This window comes from Halyomorpha halys, unplaced genomic scaffold, assembly GCF_000696795.3.
Source record: "Halyomorpha halys isolate HHAL.00 unplaced genomic scaffold, Hhal_1.1 Scaffold343.1, whole genome shotgun sequence".
NCBI lineage: Eukaryota > Metazoa > Arthropoda > Insecta > Hemiptera > Pentatomidae > Halyomorpha > Halyomorpha halys.
Genome location: NW_027109758.1, coordinates 419,050 through 437,240, shown reverse-complemented (window position 1 = coordinate 437,240; position 18,191 = coordinate 419,050). Strand labels below are relative to the sequence as shown.

General features: G+C 29.8%; 3 protein-coding genes and 1 long non-coding RNA gene across 4 annotated transcripts in view; 2 read left to right on the top strand and 2 right to left on the bottom strand.

The window, feature by feature from the left end:
- Positions 1-1,716, top strand: part of LOC106681512 (syntaxin-1A) — a 21,759-nt gene extending 20,043 nt beyond the window's left edge. Inside the window, exons 9-11 of the mRNA XM_067047926.1 lie at positions 1,083-1,220; positions 1,300-1,410; positions 1,486-1,716. Of these exons, the coding sequence (XP_066904027.1) occupies positions 1,083-1,220; positions 1,300-1,410; positions 1,486-1,575 (339 nt within the window). The 3' untranslated portion in view covers positions 1,576-1,716. The remainder of the gene's footprint in view (positions 1-1,082; positions 1,221-1,299; positions 1,411-1,485) is intronic.
- A 119-nt stretch (positions 1,717-1,835) lies between these two features.
- Positions 1,836-7,307, bottom strand: LOC106681515 (lymphokine-activated killer T-cell-originated protein kinase homolog). The gene is made up of 6 exons (XM_014421861.3): positions 7,170-7,307; positions 6,924-7,052; positions 6,647-6,846; positions 5,594-5,783; positions 3,175-3,453; positions 1,836-2,914 (listed from the first exon to the last, which is right to left on the bottom strand). Exons 1-6 carry the CDS (start codon positions 7,174-7,176, stop codon positions 2,763-2,765), a joined length of 957 nt encoding a protein of 318 aa, XP_014277347.1. The 5' UTR covers positions 7,177-7,307; the 3' UTR covers positions 1,836-2,762.
- Positions 7,308-8,143: 836 nt separating this feature from the next.
- Positions 8,144-12,087, top strand: LOC106681514 (uncharacterized). Its single transcript, XR_001343260.2, has 2 exons — positions 8,144-8,375; positions 11,881-12,087. It is a non-coding gene; the product is annotated as an uncharacterized lncRNA (long non-coding RNA).
- LOC106681513 (lymphokine-activated killer T-cell-originated protein kinase homolog) lies at positions 12,083-16,553 on the bottom strand. The gene is made up of 5 exons (XM_014421860.3): positions 16,297-16,553; positions 16,027-16,226; positions 14,018-14,207; positions 13,610-13,888; positions 12,083-13,339 (listed from the first exon to the last, which is right to left on the bottom strand). The coding sequence occupies exons 1-5, from the start codon at positions 16,415-16,417 to the stop codon at positions 13,209-13,211; spliced, it is 921 nt and encodes a 306-aa protein (XP_014277346.1). The 5' UTR covers positions 16,418-16,553; the 3' UTR covers positions 12,083-13,208.
- Positions 16,554-18,191: the final 1,638 nt, after the last annotated feature.

Below are 18,191 nucleotides of genomic sequence, written 5' to 3'. Positions count from 1 at the left end.
ATATATAAATACATAAGTATATAATTTCCTTCAGTCAACAGTCTTTCCCTTTAAAATCAGTAAATACATTCTCCCTTCATTTATAAACTACGGCCGAATACTCCGTTTCAAATTTGAGTTAAAATCCTCATATATTTTGATCATATATTTTAATCTTAACTTTTTTTTTTTGACCTCATTCCATTTTCTGACATACGAGGTGGGTGGAATATCTACAGAGTACCACCTTATTCTAACCATGGTGGGGTTTCAATTTGTTATTTCATGGAACCGCCATAGAAATAAAAATCAACCCCCCAGGCTTGATTAGTGACTCAGACAGCCTACTTATTAGCATTAATATTGACATTACTATCTAAATGCTTGATAGAAAATCTGCTGTTGAACCCTATAACACCCACACACATTCCTCATATTAAAAATCCATACATCGTTGATGTAAATATCGCTACCCTACCATCAATATGTTTTTCATTTAATATTTACTTATTCAATGCTAATTAGAATTCTCTGGTTCCTGAACTCTCTTACATTGCCCTTAAAGACCTAAGCCCCTATTTTATTTCCTAAACAAAGTAATAAAATAAACAAACCTTATCTTTTCCTTATACCTGACCAACATTCCAAATCATGACAATGCTAATTCTCTGACAATTCCTAATTGCAGAAAAGTGACCATTGCTAATGAAATATCCCTAATTAAAAGTTTGCTCACTAATAACCAACCAGTGCCCCTCACTAATTTACAAACCATACTTAGCAAACTAACAGAATTTTTACATTTACTATCTCACTTTCACTTGGTTTATAGTACCAGCAAAACCACTTTTGCTTTTTGCCACCTCTTCTACCTCTTCAAATGTATCTTGAATTAATTTTAAAAATTATAATTGCCTAAAGATCAAATGATTTAGAATAAAAATACAATGTTTTTAGTGCATATATTTATTGTATTCTTGGACGTTTTAGAGATACTATGTTCCCTACACGCATATGCAGGGGACACAAGAATACAACTTTGTTCAAAATTACAAGTCACATTAAATAGATGGTACTTGAAAAACATTTCTTTATTTTTCCAGTACACTAAAGAAACATTAGAAGCTAGACAGTCACTAGAAGATGCCAGAGACAGGCACAAAGACATTTTACAAATCGAAAAAACTATTGCAACGATCAGAGAAATGTTCTTTGACATTGCAATGCAGGTAACGCAACAGGTATGTATCAGTGTTCATTTAAATAAATTGCAAGTCACAACAAAAATTCCTTCCTATCATCATTATTTACTTTTTTCAGGGAGAACTGATAGAAAGAATAGAATATCACATTGGCGATGGCTATGTATTAACACAAAAAGGCCATAAAAAACTGAATAAAGCAGAAATATTAATGAGGAAAGCTAGGAAGGTATGATAAAATAAGTTGTTTAGAAAACGCAGAATCTGACTGTCAACTTTTACCAATTTTTTTTTTTTTTTTCAGAAAAAATGCTGGTTAATAATATGTCTACTAATAGTTATCACAATAATTGTCCTCTATATATTAGTAGAAATATTTTTAATACCAAACTAGATGCATTCCCAACAGTGTAAAAGTTCCAAAGATAAAAGATACGTACACTATTTATATAAAAACATCCTATATTAAATACAATTTTTTCTAACCTTTAACATATGTATTTTATAAAAATAAATTTGCTCATTCAAATGTTAATTTTTGATTATTAACAATTTTTAAAATTCCTAGTTCACTATGGTTTTTACACAAACCTTTTTATACTTTACAATCCTTATATAATTGTTATAAGTATAGAACCCTTGTGCCCATTAGACATAAAACATCTATGACATTCATTATATTCAGAACCCAAATAATAATCAGAATAATTTTGGTACTAATTAAAATTAAATACCCCAATAAACTCACTAAATTCGCCTGTGAAGGGAGAACCCATGATTGAATCGTTGGTTGTTTATCATAGAGCCACAAATTCGACTTGCTCGACAGCAAATTATACCTAAACGACTGCATAAAAAGAAAAACAAGATATCTTTGATCAAAATGGAAGGTGTCATGAAGAGATCATTGTTATTTTGTTAAATTGACAAGTTCATTAAGTTCTTGCTTAAGCTCTTAAGCTGGGAAAATATTAAATAAAGTTATGGTTACTTACCAAAAACATATATATTTTCTCATCAATTTCTATAAAATACTGAATTTTAACACATAATGATGAATAACCTGATAATTAATTAAATGAAATTTATGATATTCAATCATCAATATTTACATATATAAATTACAAAACTACATAAGTCATCATTTATTATTTTTTAAGGAGAATTCATAAGACAGAATAGAATATTATATTACTAACACTTATAAATTGACCCAGAATGGATGTAGCAGACTTTAAAAAACAAGAAAGTATATTATAAATAAGTAGGAAGGTATGACAAAATTTTTGATGAATTAAATCCATTACTCAAACATCCCATGTTCATTCCTTTTTTTCTTTTAAGAAAAAATGCTAATTATTCATTGGCTTACAAATAGTTATAAGAATTATTGCCTGGTATGTATTAGTAAAAACATTTTAGATATTTAATAACATGTATTCCGAACTGAGTTTGAAATGCATTTAATTTGGACCACATATAAATTCTTAGCTTTCTAAGATAAAATTTTATAAAACATACTTGGTATGCTGTTTACAAGTATTTTTTCATAAAAAACTTTCTAATATATACTTGATGGAATTAAAATTGCTTGTTCAAATGTTTATTGTGTAGTGTATTTAACATATCTCGTGCTCGGGGCCTTTTTATATAATCCTCTTCTGTGCACCAATTAAACAAAGCAACTATGTCTTTGTATTCAGAACCCAAAGAAGGTAACTCTGGTCGGGTACCTAGAAAAAAAATCAGTTCTTGAAAAAATTTGAGAAAGAGAAATCATACTTTAAACTTGATTTTTAATCCCTCATATCTTCTTTCAAAAAGTTAGAAAAAAAAAGCAGTTAAATTTACTCCAAAAGTTAAATAATTAATTAAAATCAGGATGAAAAACATAACTAAATTGGCATTGCAATAAACTGAATTAAGTTTAACATCATACCATGGGTAAATTACCATGTTTATTTTAAAGTAAATAAAAATAATAACTAATTACCATAAGGTTTTTCTATAGAATCGTCCAACATATCAGATTCAAATGTCGAATCCATAAGGTAAGTGTCATCAAATTCCCAATGTGGTAGCTTCAGTGCAAGCATTTCATAAATTGTTAGTCCAAAAGCAAAAATATCCACTTTTTCTGTAATAAGCCCATCTTCCAACGCTTCTGGAGCTGTCCAAGGTAATGTTCCAACATATTCCTCATCAGAGATTCCATCCTCTCCAATATTTAAACTTACACCAAAGTCACATAACTTGATAAATTCGAGTTTTCCTAAATGAATAAAGCTAAATAACAATCAAGATAAGCTCAGATCATTAAGCATCAAACATCATGAATCATCACTTTAAAATCACAGTACGGCATAAAATAGGGTGAGATTGTACCATTTAAGGCAAGAATAAGTCAAAACTACATTCAGCAAATAAATGCTTTCTGGCTGTTTGTTTTTAAAGCTATTAGTTTTCTTTAAGGCATGGCAGAAGTAACTATCACAAAATAAGTGCTATTCTAATAACACCTATAACACTTTCACATTTTGTTGTTAACGGTTCATCACTTTGTTGCAACTTGTGAAAATTGTTGGTTCTTGTTATATGAAGAATTAATTTAAGGCATTGGTAAGTATTATATTTTTACCCAACTAATACTTGAAGCATTTAATTAATCTTTTTTATTGGAAGTATTTAATAAAATCATTGTTAATTTTTGAGAAATAGTAATATTTTACTTTTAAAAAAGTAAAAATTAAGTGGGAGTATTCCCGTTTCAAAGAATAAATGAGTTAGAATGGGGCATAACTGAATCAATGACAACTACAAAAGAGAGAAAGGGTGAGCTAATCGCCACAGAATGGAATTGATATCAATTCCATTGTGTACAATCATTTACTGAATGTCATTCTGTTTATATTTTCTGTATTCATTGGTTGTTATCTTGTTCTGTTCTTAGCCCTGATGAAGGCTAGACATTCTGGCCGAAACATTGGCATGATTAAATAAGTTACTTCAACTTATTTGTGTTATATTTTGACCGCACCTCCAACCATCTTCTCCAACTATAAGTCATCCACAGTCAACTATCTCTCATGATTATATTGATAAAACTTCAAGAAAACCAGCACTATTCAACTCTTTTTTATAGTACTCATTTAGCATTTATTGAAAAACTAAAAGACCACAGTGTTAAAATAATCACATATCATTAAAACTGAAAAAGCCATGGTATTACATTTCTGTAATTATAATATGGATTTAAAAAATAAGGTTTATGAATTACTCATCTGAAAAATTTCCTTAAGTTTCGTATTAAATATGTGGAAAAATAACTCATTAAAGATATAATAAAAATAATAATTACCATTTTAAATTTATAAACAGATTTATGATTTCAAATTTATTTGAATGATCAACTACATTCTTTTCAGATATGTTCTTAACATTTTGGTCAATTCATTTCATTAAAAAACAAAACATATATTTCAGTTTGACCTATCAATTTTAAATATTTCTAAAATTAATGTTTAATATGATGTTAATAATAATAATAATACAAAAACATGCACCTATGACAAGTACAAACACTATCGTAATAGGATAGAATATCTGGAGAGAGTCATTCTAACAGCCAAGGCAGGTTAATTCAGTATAAAAATACCAGGACTGCACGAGAGATAAATCGAGCATATTCCACTCTATTAAATATCCATTGCAGGAAAGAGAGGTTGTATTTACAATATAATTAAACTAAATCTCAGCATTCAATTGGGAATTTTAAGGAACTGGTTAATGAAGTTATTGGGAACAGATCATCACCATAAAATAAATCAGAAGCCTCACTGGTCTGAGAGAGGTTCCAAGGTTCCTGGAGAGGAACATTTCTTATGACATGGAAAGGAGAATCTTAAAGGACTACAGGTTTTTATGATGCAGTGCTTCCAAGACAGTAAAAAAATTGAAAGCATAAGTTTATTAAAACTGTATAACTAATTTTTACTGTCTATGTTACTCCTTATCAGTCCAATCTGAAATTCCAGATTCCCAGAATCTCTTGAGAAATCGTAAGCAAACAGTTATGAACTATCCAAAGCTATTGTAACAACTACCAGTCTATACTATACATTCACAGTACCATTTTTTAGATTGTCCACTATAAATTAGCTGTAAGTAGATAACAACTGAACGAGAATCAATAATGATCATAAGAATGAGTCACTCTTACCAGATTTCTTTGGGATAGGTGCGGACTAGAGCCTATATTGAACTTTCAGTATTTTTTTTTATAAAATGAGCCAAATAATTATTCTCAATGTTTTTCTAAAGAGAGAAATAGCATAACACATTTTTTGACAAGTTTCAAATCTCCACCTTCCAAATTAGACTTATCACAAGTAAATATAAATGGTATAAGTAACCTTTTATGAGTATATTAAAAGATTTAATGTCTCCATGAATTAATTCCTGATCTTCATGTAGATATTGAAGTGCACTGCTAACACTTGCTATAACTTGATAAATTGTGGTTGGGGAAAATGCACCACAATCTTGGCTAAAATTTTCAATATAATCACCCAAGGACTGAGTGCACTCCTCCATCAGCAGAACCTGCAATAGGTAATAATTGAAAAAGGTTAATAATGGATATTGAAATTAATATAAGATAAATTTTGATAATAATAATAAAATGTATTTTTATAAACAAAAACAAACCTAAAAGTAAAAATAAAAACAATTAATTTCATTTCCATTTTTCCTTAATCAGGTGAATACCAATATCTGTTAGAAATGTAGATATTGGGGTCATACTAAACAGGTTTCAAGTTTGAATACACAAAGTTGCGTGTAAAAGTTTAGTCAGTCACATTGTTATTTCAGTTCTGTCATGTAGGAATTTATTAAATCACTAAATAATAAAAATAATTATGTAATATTTTCTGCAGAAGTTTATTGTAATAAAAGTAAATATCCATTTTCTCTGGGACATTTTACACCTGGGCAAAATCTTAAGACTTGTTTTCATAGTAACAGTTTTCTGTCCTGGCAGTACTGTTTTAAAAGAGATAGTGTGCCAGTGCATCTCCTTATTTTAACACTAACAGTTCAACTGTATGACAGTTAGCTGCAAAACGTTTGAACTTAAAAACTTTATTTCAATGAGTAATGTGATTTGGACTGAATATAAAAAATAAATCTATCATTAGAATTTATTTTATACATTTTCTATAAATTAGAAGAAATATGTGAAAAATGTCAAAACAAACGTTATGAAATATTACGCTGAAAAGGTTGGCAGGAACGTGACAGTTCACTGTCAAGGTGTATACATGTGGCAGTTAACGTAACAGTAGTGCCTTCTGTAAGTAACTTCAACAATCAAACAAGATTTGATAGTACAACATGGCTGCAACTGTCACGTTGAACTGCGTCTTTATGTAACACAAATCAATAAATAATATAATTTTGGTTACCTCCCTGCCATCAGGAGTAATCATAAATCCTCGAAATCCTACAATATTTGGATGATCCAGAGAACACAAAATTTTAGCCTCCTTGTACAACTTGTCAACATAGATTCTTCTTTGCGCTCTAACATTTCTTTTCTTGATGGCCCATGGGGAACGCTCATTACCAAATCGTGGCGATCTATGAAGATGATATACACTCATACCTCAAAAGTTAAAAGACTTTTTATAATATCTGTTTGTTTTCAAGTTTCATTTATCATTAAAAAAAAAATCAGTTTACCTGTTCCGAATCCTAATTTGGTCATGCACGGCGTTTGGGGCATAACGAATGGAGACGAATAACCATTATTTAGTGTCTTTTCTCCTTTATAATTTGAAGGCGGGGTACAAGGTGTTTCCATCGTTACAACTAATATTAAACAGGATTTGGCACATACGAGAGTATTAGTTATGCAAAAGTTGAAAAATAGACATAAAATTAAGAGCTTAATCCTACTGTCTATGTAAACATGCGTGTTTTCCTTACACAGCATTCATTTCAGAATTCTCAATGTCTCCCTATTAGGCAAGCAAGGGTGGGATCTAATCCAATTAATTCGTTATATTTTTATTTAGTACATAATTAGTGTAAAGATGCCAATGAGATAGTGTGTTTGCAGATTTCCTGAAAATAATAATTGAATAAATGGATTTAACCCTTACCTAACTATATCTTTAAAATAGGATATATAAAAACAGTTAATCAGTTAGTTAAATTACTTAAATTTTAAGTTAATTTTTTTTTTGGCTATCAGAGTTTCTGGAGAAGAAATTACTAGTAAACATGGTATCAATTTCTTTGTAAATATATTTTATTAAATGCAGTAAGTTTTTTTAAAACATTTTCATCCATAAATAAGACCAATGTTTCAGGTCGTCGTGGTTTCAAGGTTGAAGATGTTAGTCCGAGAAACAATGAAAAATAAATCAAGTTATTTCACAACAATTATTTGTTATTTTAATGAAAACTACATTAAATATTATATACATTAAAAGTCATAATTGACGACTCTGCCAACTATGGTCAATGGAAATAAAATGGCAGTTGTCCCTAAATTCATTTTTCGAGTTATTACATACCATTTCCTTTTTATCTCATAAATTAGTTATAATGAAGACTTAAACAATATCTCAGGAACTATTAGACATTCAGATTTCTATTAGCTCACAAATGAAAGCTAATTAAATATTTTATTATTTAAATATGAACCATAAAGTAGTTTATTAAGTTTACCACCGTAGGAGTAATTATGTCTATGATATTCACCAAAATAAATTCGTAAATGTTAATTTATCATAATTTAGAGAGAAAAAAAACAAAACTATTTTTTGAAAAAATGTATCTCTAGAACTATTAGATGAACAAATATTATTAGCACTCTAATTTCATTATATTTACCATATCTTTAAAAAAGAGAAGATAATAATGTTTATCCTTACAAAATGAGATTTGTACGAACATTCTTTTCCATAAAACAGCTGTTCAAACATTGACAATATTTACCCAAAAGTAAAAAAAATGTAATCATTGAATTACATATGAATACGAAATATAGTCAGAATATTGTGTTCTATGAAAACAATCATTTAGAAAAATATTAAGTAAATTTAATAATCTTTTATTTCAGCCCAAGAGAGAATGTTTAGGCTTAACGGTTCCCTTAAAAATAGCATGTACCTAAAAACTTATAACGTAAGTTAAAATTATTATTTTTGTTATACAAATAAAAATATAGGCTACGAATAATTTATAAGAATTTAATAAAAGTTCAATGATTACAATTAATTTTTTTTCTCATAATTTTTCACTAAAATTCCATTTGTTTTCTTATTCTCTGCCATTTTTAGAGAACCATTGAGCCAAGATATTCTCTTATGGGCTAAAATAAAATATATTTTCGAAGAATAGAGCTGACCGTATGAAGTAGATTGTTGAAAAGTAGTCCGGGTGGCGGTCAATAAAGGTATCAAAATAGAAAAAGAAAACTATTTATTGTTAACCAACGTTTCGGCCCCACTTTACAGGGCTTCGTCGGGGCTAAATGAAAAAACAAGACAAATATTATAGAACTGACAAAACATTAAAGTGAAAAACATTTCAAAAGAAATTGTTATGTTTATAAAGTATATAAGATAGTATACATGTAGGTGGACTAGAAACTAGTTACTAATGAGTACAACCGAGTGTGATACTTTTCAAAACAATTCTATCACACCTGTGGCCTTGTTTCGTAATGAAAGCTAATAGTATTAGTTCAAAATTCAAGTATAGAAACAACGTGTTAATTACACTAATACTTATTTTTGTCATAATAGGGAGGTCTATTAGTGATATTTAGGAGTTAAAAAGTACTAAAGTACAAGTTAGTGTAATTGTATTAAGTTAAATCGACAGGATTAATAGTATTAGTTTGTACTTATGAAACAGGGCTATGGTTGTATTTATTAGTAACTCTAGTCCACCTACATGTATACTTTCTTCTGTATTATTACTATTATTTCTTTTTTATATTCTTTATGAACATAACAATTGTTTTGAAATGTTTTTTACTTTAATGCTCTTTCAATTCTATGTTTTTATCTTGTTTTTTTAATTTAGCCCTGCACCCTGTGGGGCGAACCGTTGGTTAACAATAAATAGTTTTCTTTTACTATTTTGATACCTTTATTGGCCGCTACCTGGACTATCTTCTTACGAATATTTAAATTTACTTCAAATTCATTCTTTATGACTTTCTTTGTATGAAGAATATTTTTGACTATATTTTGCAACATGTGATTTAAATATTTCATTAATACTTGAAAACAAAAAAATAAAACTGGTGCAGTGCGCGAATCACGCAACTTTCTTTTACCCTCCCTGCTTAGAGCAGAAATTAATCCTCGCTCTTTTCAGAACAGATATTTTTATACTATCCATTGTGTCGATACCTCTCCGAACTGATTTTAATAATATTTCCGATGTAAAATTTTACTTTTGCAAAAGTATGAAAGAAGTATAAATAATTTAAGTTTACCTTAAATTTACAATATCTTAACCATTTATTCTGACCTATTTTGTTATAAAATCAAAATGGGAAATTCTAAGAATGATTTAATGCAGTCATCTTGCCAACTAAAAGGCACATACATTAGATAAAATGAAACAAAAAACATTAATTATTTTGAAGGGTTCCTTCACAGTGATGCTGGTACATAGGCATACCCAGCGGGGGCTGCCCCTCCCCCCTAGATGTGAAAAAAAATTAATAATCTAATAAAAAAAAGAATCTTGTTTAATTGTAATTAAACAAGAATTTTAGAAAGATACTGGGACAATTATATATAGTTTTCTTAAAATTTTTGTTTCATTCGTCTTTTCCATGTTGAAATGTCAGAACCTTAAACTGTGGCTTGCCCCCCTTGTTTTGATTCTGGGTAAGCCTTTAGTGCTAAATATCTTTCCACTAACTTTACAAACATAATTAAAGGTTCTCTCTTTTAGTAAAATTACAACTTTTTAATTAGTTTTTCTAAAAGACAGAACCTTTATTATATTTTTCGTAAAGTTAGTGGAAATGCGCTAAGCACCACTGAGATGATAAAAGTATTATAATAGCTATCATGACGAAAAAAATGATCAGAGTATCGAAACGAACTGGAACAGTACACATTCGCTCGCACAGTCTCGTGTTATAATAGAATACTTTTATTTATGCTTTTTCATCATTCTCCTTTACCTTCTAAGACTTTATTTGTTAAATATTATTACCTCTAAAATGTTTAGTATTTCAATGATATATAATACGTTTTTACTGTTGGCCTTATTTCCGGAAATGTTTTCAACCTGAAAAAAATATTTTCCCTGCTATCTGGATAACTTTATTTTATGTTTTTATTTAATATATTAATTGAAATTCACAACTGTACATTATAATACATTCAGTAAATTTGATCTGTTATAATGAAGTGATACAGGAGTGAAGAGAACTACCCATTGGTAGCACTCTAATGTTTTTACACTAGCAGGTCTCCTGGCCATCTTCTTTTAGGTGCTTCTAAGGATTGTCAGAGGAAGTAAGGTTATAAATTAGTGGGTTTAGGTGGTTAGGGAGTTTATAATGGAAGGAATGATATCTGCTTTGGGCTAGATCGGTTACATATGGAACATTAAGGTCTTTATGAATGATATTAATTGTGACAAAGTAAGGAGCATTGAGGATTATGGATTGGATACGAGAGGAATTAGAAGGTTTAGTGGAGACCCAAAGCTCGACTCCATATGTCCAGATTGGCCTTATTACAGTCATGTAGATCAGTATTTTGTAATGAAATAGTAGAAATCGATGACCAGTTTCCTTTCTTTTCAGTCTAGTGTGAAAATTCCAGGTTAGTCATTTGTCCAGATGTAGTCCAAGGCAGCGGATCTGTTGGAAGGGGGTAAAAGCAACATTATTAAAAAGAAACTGTAGGGAAGCAGGTAGGATCTATTTTAATCCTACAATTACTTCTTGGAGGGCTGCGATGTGGGATTGGAGTTTGGGATACAATTAAAAGGTTATTACTAACTGCAAGCATATATGTGTGTCAACATATCTGGTGAGGATAGTGTTAGGATATCATCTGTAGAGGATGGGCCATGGATACTACCCTGAGGAACACCAGCGTACTGAGAATAGGAACAATTGATAAGTTAATTATTATCAAATCATTTCATAGTTTATATTTATCCATTTTTTTACTATAAAAAATTTGAATAGGTTAATTATATTTTAAACAACAAAATTAAAAGTACTCAGGAGGAAGCACTTTGGAAAATTCAGCATTTAAGCCATGCCAAACTATTTTGATGAGCATAAGACCAGTCTGGTATTAAAGACTTTTTTAATCTTACATTGATTCACTGAGCTGATCAAAAAAGTTATTGTCATATCCCAGGTACATACACACCGGGGATGTGATTTCAGTATTGCACAAACCTTTCCTTCTTTGGGCTAGATTGTTCACACACACCGTTTTGTAGACTTGATTGATTTTTTTTTTTCACTGAACAACTTTAACCATTGTCAGAAAAAGCGATTCATTTATTTTTATCAAACTTAATATTTTGCTATGAATATGTTAATTTTTATAAACTGTTGAGAAAATATTAACTTAAAAATTTAGTCTTAAATTTGATATCCAGTCCCTACTTTTTAGAACAGTAAATATATTTCCAGATCCTCACTATTCACATTGAATTGTCGGTTTGAATAGAACAGAGACCTAAGCATAAATTACTCCAGAACGACATAATGGATTTTCATTGTTTATGAACAAAATTATTGCAAATAGCATTATCTACTACTTCTATGCAGCTCATATTTTGTTTGGAAAGCGTAAAGAGAGGAGGATTGCTATTAAATAAAACACAACTTATAAAACCAGTCTGTATTTTTATAAAATTACATTTAAACTTAAACCAGTCACACTAAAAAACGTACTACAGAAAATATTTATTTGATAGAATAAAATTTCTGTATCATAACCTAATGAGATCAATATAATCGAACAAATGGATCAATTCACTTATATATTTTTATTCCTTAATTGATTATACAATTTCTTTCATTAGTTTTAGTATAAAATTAATCTTCCAGCACATACAATTGAACAGAGACCTATTTATCTCCACATATTGTAATTGACTGAATGTCAAAATACCTTCCTACATCTTTTAATATTATCAGAGGAAGGAGTCTAAGGAAACAGAGGAACTAATTTAAACCACTGTTTTTATTTTTAAATATATAATTCAATTATTTTTGTGTAAAGGTGATCCCCCAAGTGAATCATTATTTGAGATCCTAAAGAAATTGAATTTTTAGTATTATTTGATGAAATACAATAATACAAAGAAACTAAGTTCTATGAACTATTGCAACAATATTGATGGTTTACTACAAAAAATTGATGAACATTAACAATAAATATAATTATTAAGCCAACTGATTGTGGCAAATAATAATTCTGAATCATACTAGCAAATTTGTGTTCATATCCTTTACCTTATAAAGGATTCTATGATCTTTCCAAGTTTTACAAGTCTGGTAGATGACTTGCGAAGTGTTAATGGAACAATTAAATAATACAAATGTCTAATTTGTAAATAAAACATTAATTGAGCAATGACAGTTGAAGTGAAGTGCAAATCAAATACAAAAAGGAGATTACAATATTTAAAAAATACATAATCGCTTTGAATTTTTTAATGTCTGCAGTTGTGAAATCTTGAGAAACATGGGCTGGAGGATACAAAAAGGTTTGTTAAAATAAGATAATAAAATTAACAACATCTAAACATATATCAAGTCGTATTAGTCTGAATATGAAATTTTTTGGAGAATGACAGCATACACACAGTCACTTATACTACAACGATAAAACTTCATTTAAAACTGAAATATGTTATTTACAAGTCTTTTTAATTTTATTTTTTTATTACAGCCTTTTAAATATATATTTGATGAAAATAAAATTGCTCATTAACACATGGACTGTATTGTACTTAAGCATTCAAAGTGCTTAACATATCACGTGCTCTGGGCCTTTTTTTATAATCTTCTTCGGTGCACCAATTAAATAGAGCAACTATGTCATTATATTCAGAACCCAAAGGAGGTAATTCTGGTCGGGTACCTATAAAAACAAACAAACAAATTAATCTGTTCTTGAAATTAGTAGAACACGGGAAAAGCAAGCCATATTTTAAATTAGTCGTAATATCCTCAAATTATAATAAATATTCACAAATTTAAAATATGAAAAGACACAAACTTTCCCTGGAATGCTAAAATAATCAATTGAAATCAGGATGACAAAATATAACTAGATCAGCATTGCAGTACATTTACTTCTGCACTATGTTTAACATTACCTTAGTAGTCGAGATAATTTAAGAATATTTACCATAAGGTTCTTCTATAGAATCATCCAACATTTCTGATTCGACTGTCAAATCCATTAGGGAATCATCGCAACTATCTCCATGAGGTTGCTTCAGTGACAGCATTTCATAAATTGTGAGTCCGAAAGCAAAAATATCCACTTTTTCTGTGATAGGTCCATCTTCCAGTGCTTCCCGAGCTGTCCAAGGTAATGTTCCAATATATTCCTCATCAGAGGTTCCATCTTCACCAATATTTAAACTCACCCCGAAGTCACATAACTTGATAGACTCAAATTGTCCTAAATGATATTAAATGAATAAAGCTATAAAACAATAAAAATAGATGCCAAAAAAATTAAAAATTATTTAGGATAAAAAACAATACCAAACATAAATCAAATATAATGGATAAAGAATATATAAATAACCTTTAATGAGTACATTGAAAGATTTAATGTCTCCATGAATTAATTTCTTATCTTCATGTAGATACTGAAGGGCTCGACTAACACTAGTTATAACTTGATAAATTGTGGTTGGAGAAAATGCACCATAATCTTTGCTGAAATTTTCAATAAAATCACCTAAGGATTGTGTGCACTCCTCCATTAGCAAAACCTGGAACAGTTAGTAATTGAAAGTTAATCATAAACAATAAAATCAATACAACAGCACAAAACATATTTAGACATTGATAACACAATGAAATAACAATGTGTATTAACAGGTATTAATAAAGATAAATGAAGGAACATTAGAAAAAACTGTTAGCTTGTTGAGATATAACAAGGGCTGTAATTAAAACTATGAAATAAAGGTTTTATTGTTATGGTGATTAAGCTTTCAATAAAGAAGTATAGTGAAATCTTAATATGGAATTGGTAATCTAAATCTCAAAACCTGTAATAATAATCCAGCTTAAATTTAAAGATTCAATATTTATTTCAGTGATTGCTTGGAGGGGTTAAATCTGAGGAAAATGTAAGTGCGTTATTTTTATACTTGTTACGGTAGTTTAAAGTTCCTTTGATAGCAAAAAGAGGTGGAATGGCATTTGCAAGAGGTGCAACAGGCATCTTTTTAAGTTGTGAAGCTGACTTCAACCAATTAACCTGTTTTTAGATATTATGTTTTTAATTAACTGATTACAGTCAGTGTGTGCTCACCACTGTTTAGGAGCAGTTCTGATACCACTTGCATAAACTTTAAGAAGTTACACAGAAACAGAGAAAGGGTAAGTGAATATCAAGAAAGAAATGTCGGCTGTAGGGTTTGGATGAGTGTCTTAATAGCTACGTTTTGGGCTCCCCTTTCAAGGTGGAATCAGTTCATAAACCATTAAGAATGATTCTTAAAAGGCTATTCCCCTATACTTTTCAAGGTCACAGACTATGCTATTGAGGTTTTAAAACAATTTTTTTTTCAATGCATGGAATTCCTTATGAGGTAATTGCAGATCAAGGATTTATTTTTTTAATGCTTTTTCTTTGCTACTGGAAAAAAATTTCAATTACAGATAACACTTTGGTTAGAGTGGGTTCCTACCAAAGGGGTTAGGGGAATGGGACATTCAAGATTCTAATGCTTAAAAATGGAAGAAAAGTTAGAGAAGAATTATAGAAAAAAATGTGAAGCACATCAAACTTCTACAGCAGTTCAATATAGGACAGGAGAGGGACAGTGTGGAAGAGTAGGATGGTGAAGATAAAGAACAACAGCAGTCTGTGAAAGAGGAAGATAAAGGTGTCCATTCGATTGAAGTACTGTTGCCAGAGAGGCTCTAGTGGACAACGGTCAAATTGTCACTTAGCAACCTAGAATCAGCCCCCGTCTAAATCATGAACTTCCCACTCGGGCAAAATAGGTTGGTAACATATAAGATGTGTCAATAAAGGTTTGGGAAAATCTATTTTAATAGCTACTACACCAGCTATAATTTATTCTAACAAATAAGTTTAAACGAAAATCAATTAGAAATATGTAAGCAGCAACAAGCAGAAAATGGATACACATGAAATTTATAGTAGCAAAAAGAAAGTAAGAGGTTATTGAAGTATGTTAAATCTAAGTAAAATTAGACTAAGAAACCTCACTCTAAAAAGATAAATGAAACCTCCAAGGATCCTACCAATCCAGTTAAGGTCAGGCATAAATATAAATCATTTTATGGTGTCAGGTTATAATTGACAACCATGTTCTAATTGTGTAATAACTATATGTGTACACTAATTGTGTAATATTGGAGTCACAGTAGTGAACAAGCACCATTACAAACAAATTGAATAATCTGGTCTATAGTCACAATATTCCTAAAATATCATGTTTACATCTTAAAAAAAAAAGATTATGGATTAATAAAAAGATAAACTATGTAGGTAACGTTTTCTTATTGAGCTATATAATTTAAAAAAAAAAAAAATCCAATAACTTTGATTACCTCCCTACCATCAGGAGTTGTAGTAAAACCACGAAACCCAACAATATTAGGATGGTCCAAAGAACTCAAAATTTTAGCCTCCTTATACAACCTTTCAGTGATATTTCCTCTTAGAGCTCTAGCATTCCTTTTCTTGATAGCCCAAGGGGACCGCTCATTACCAAACCGTGGCGATCTATGAAGATGATAGACGCTCACCCCTTAAAAATTAAAAGACTTTTAATATTAACTGTTTGTTGTTGAGATCTAAACCAAGAAAAAAATCTTTACCTGTTCCGAATCCTATTTTGGTCATGAATGGCGTTTGTGGCATAAGAAATGGAGACGAATTACCATTATTAAGTGTCCTCGCTCCTTTAAAATTTGAAGTCGGGGTGCAAGGTGTTTCCATTGTCACAACAAAACTTGAACAGCACTTAGACAGTTACTCTTAAACAGAACCCGCAATAATTCAAATCTCCAGCATGGCCAACATACAAACGCAGATAGTTGTGTAAATCAATCATGAAACATAAAAGGACCCCCATACACGTTTAATCGGAATTACAATATAACTAAAAATGAATGTTCGAATGGCAAGGTTTAAATAAGAAAGTTTGATCATGAAGAAAATTATGCAATCCGATCATTGGAGGATTACTGTGAAATAGCGGGAGGGGGGGAGAGGAGACCTTTTCGTTTTACTGTCCTTTGGATTAACCGTTTAGGTTTCTCTTTATGTATAATTTCATTCACAATGTTTAATATGAAAAGCACTCATTGTAATAATGGTTAAAATTAATATTATAGTAGTGAAATTAGGCAATTTACTTTTTCATTTTTAGTTTTAGATTACTGTTCAGTTTCTTTAAGATGTGGTGAATCCATGGTTATTTTATTCTATACTATTAGTACAAGAGCCCAAGAGGAGAAAAACGTCAGTTATTTCACCCCAATTTTTGATTACTTAATTGAAAACTTGGTATAATTACTAGCCAAAATTGATGAGTCTGCCAAGTATAGGTAGGGGGAATAAAAATGGCGGCTGTTTCAAAACGTTAAAAATAATTAATTTTTTATTCGGAGCTCTATATCTTAAAAACTACCAACAACACCAGAAAATCTAAAAAAAAAAAAATATATTTAAAGGAAAATAAATTTTCTAAAATGAAAGCCCTAATAGAGCTATTTAAGTTCAATAGTTCTCAGATATAGCTTTTTAAAAGCAACATTTCATAAAAATGTTGATTGGAAGTACTAAAAGATCAGTAGTTAGTGAATTTATTTTGAAAATCTATATCTCAAAAACCATTTGATGTAGAGATGTCTATTAGCACTTAAATTAAAGCTAGTTTAATAAACTATAAATTAGTTTATGACGTTTATTTTCATAGTAGTAGTTTTCATGAAATTTGCTAAAATTAATTCATTTATGGTTGTTCGGACAAATTTTCATTTGCCAAATTTATATTCATATCATAAAAACTACTACCCCTACGAAGATAAGTGTCATAAAATACTTTGTAGTAAGTTAAATTTCCTTTATTTTGAGTGCTAGCAGACATATGTGCATCTTATGGGTCTAGAGATATATTTTTTCAAATATCATGAAAACTACTATTCCTACGAAGGTAAAGGTCATAAACTACTTCATAGTACATTAAACTAGCCTTAATTTGATTGCTAATAGACATCTGAATCTCACATAGTTTCTGAGATAAGATTTCTCAAAATAAATTAACTATCTCATATCAAGAAGGATGGGCCATTTTTTTTGTCTTTTCAATTAAAATAAAATTAAGTTTGCTTCTTATTACATTTTTATAGAGTTGATGTTGAAAGCATTACAATAAAATTTATGGGCATTTTTATATATTGCTGATTGGATTTTAAAGTGGCACATCTTACAAAAAAAAGTTTGGTTTTATGTTTGCAATCGGGGCATTCCATAGATAGCATCATAGGCTTCTTTCTTTATTGTAATCCCTCTTTATAGACTGCTCCAAAGCTAGTAGTGTTATTTTAAAGTAACATGCCTATGGTAAAATCTATAGGATACATCAAAAACAAACTTTTTGTCAGATGTAGCATTATTAAAGCAAAGCACTGATATTCATCAGAAGCAAGGTGTTCGTGAAACCTTTGTGATAAACCTGATATGGAATACATGCTCTTTCTAGTAAGGA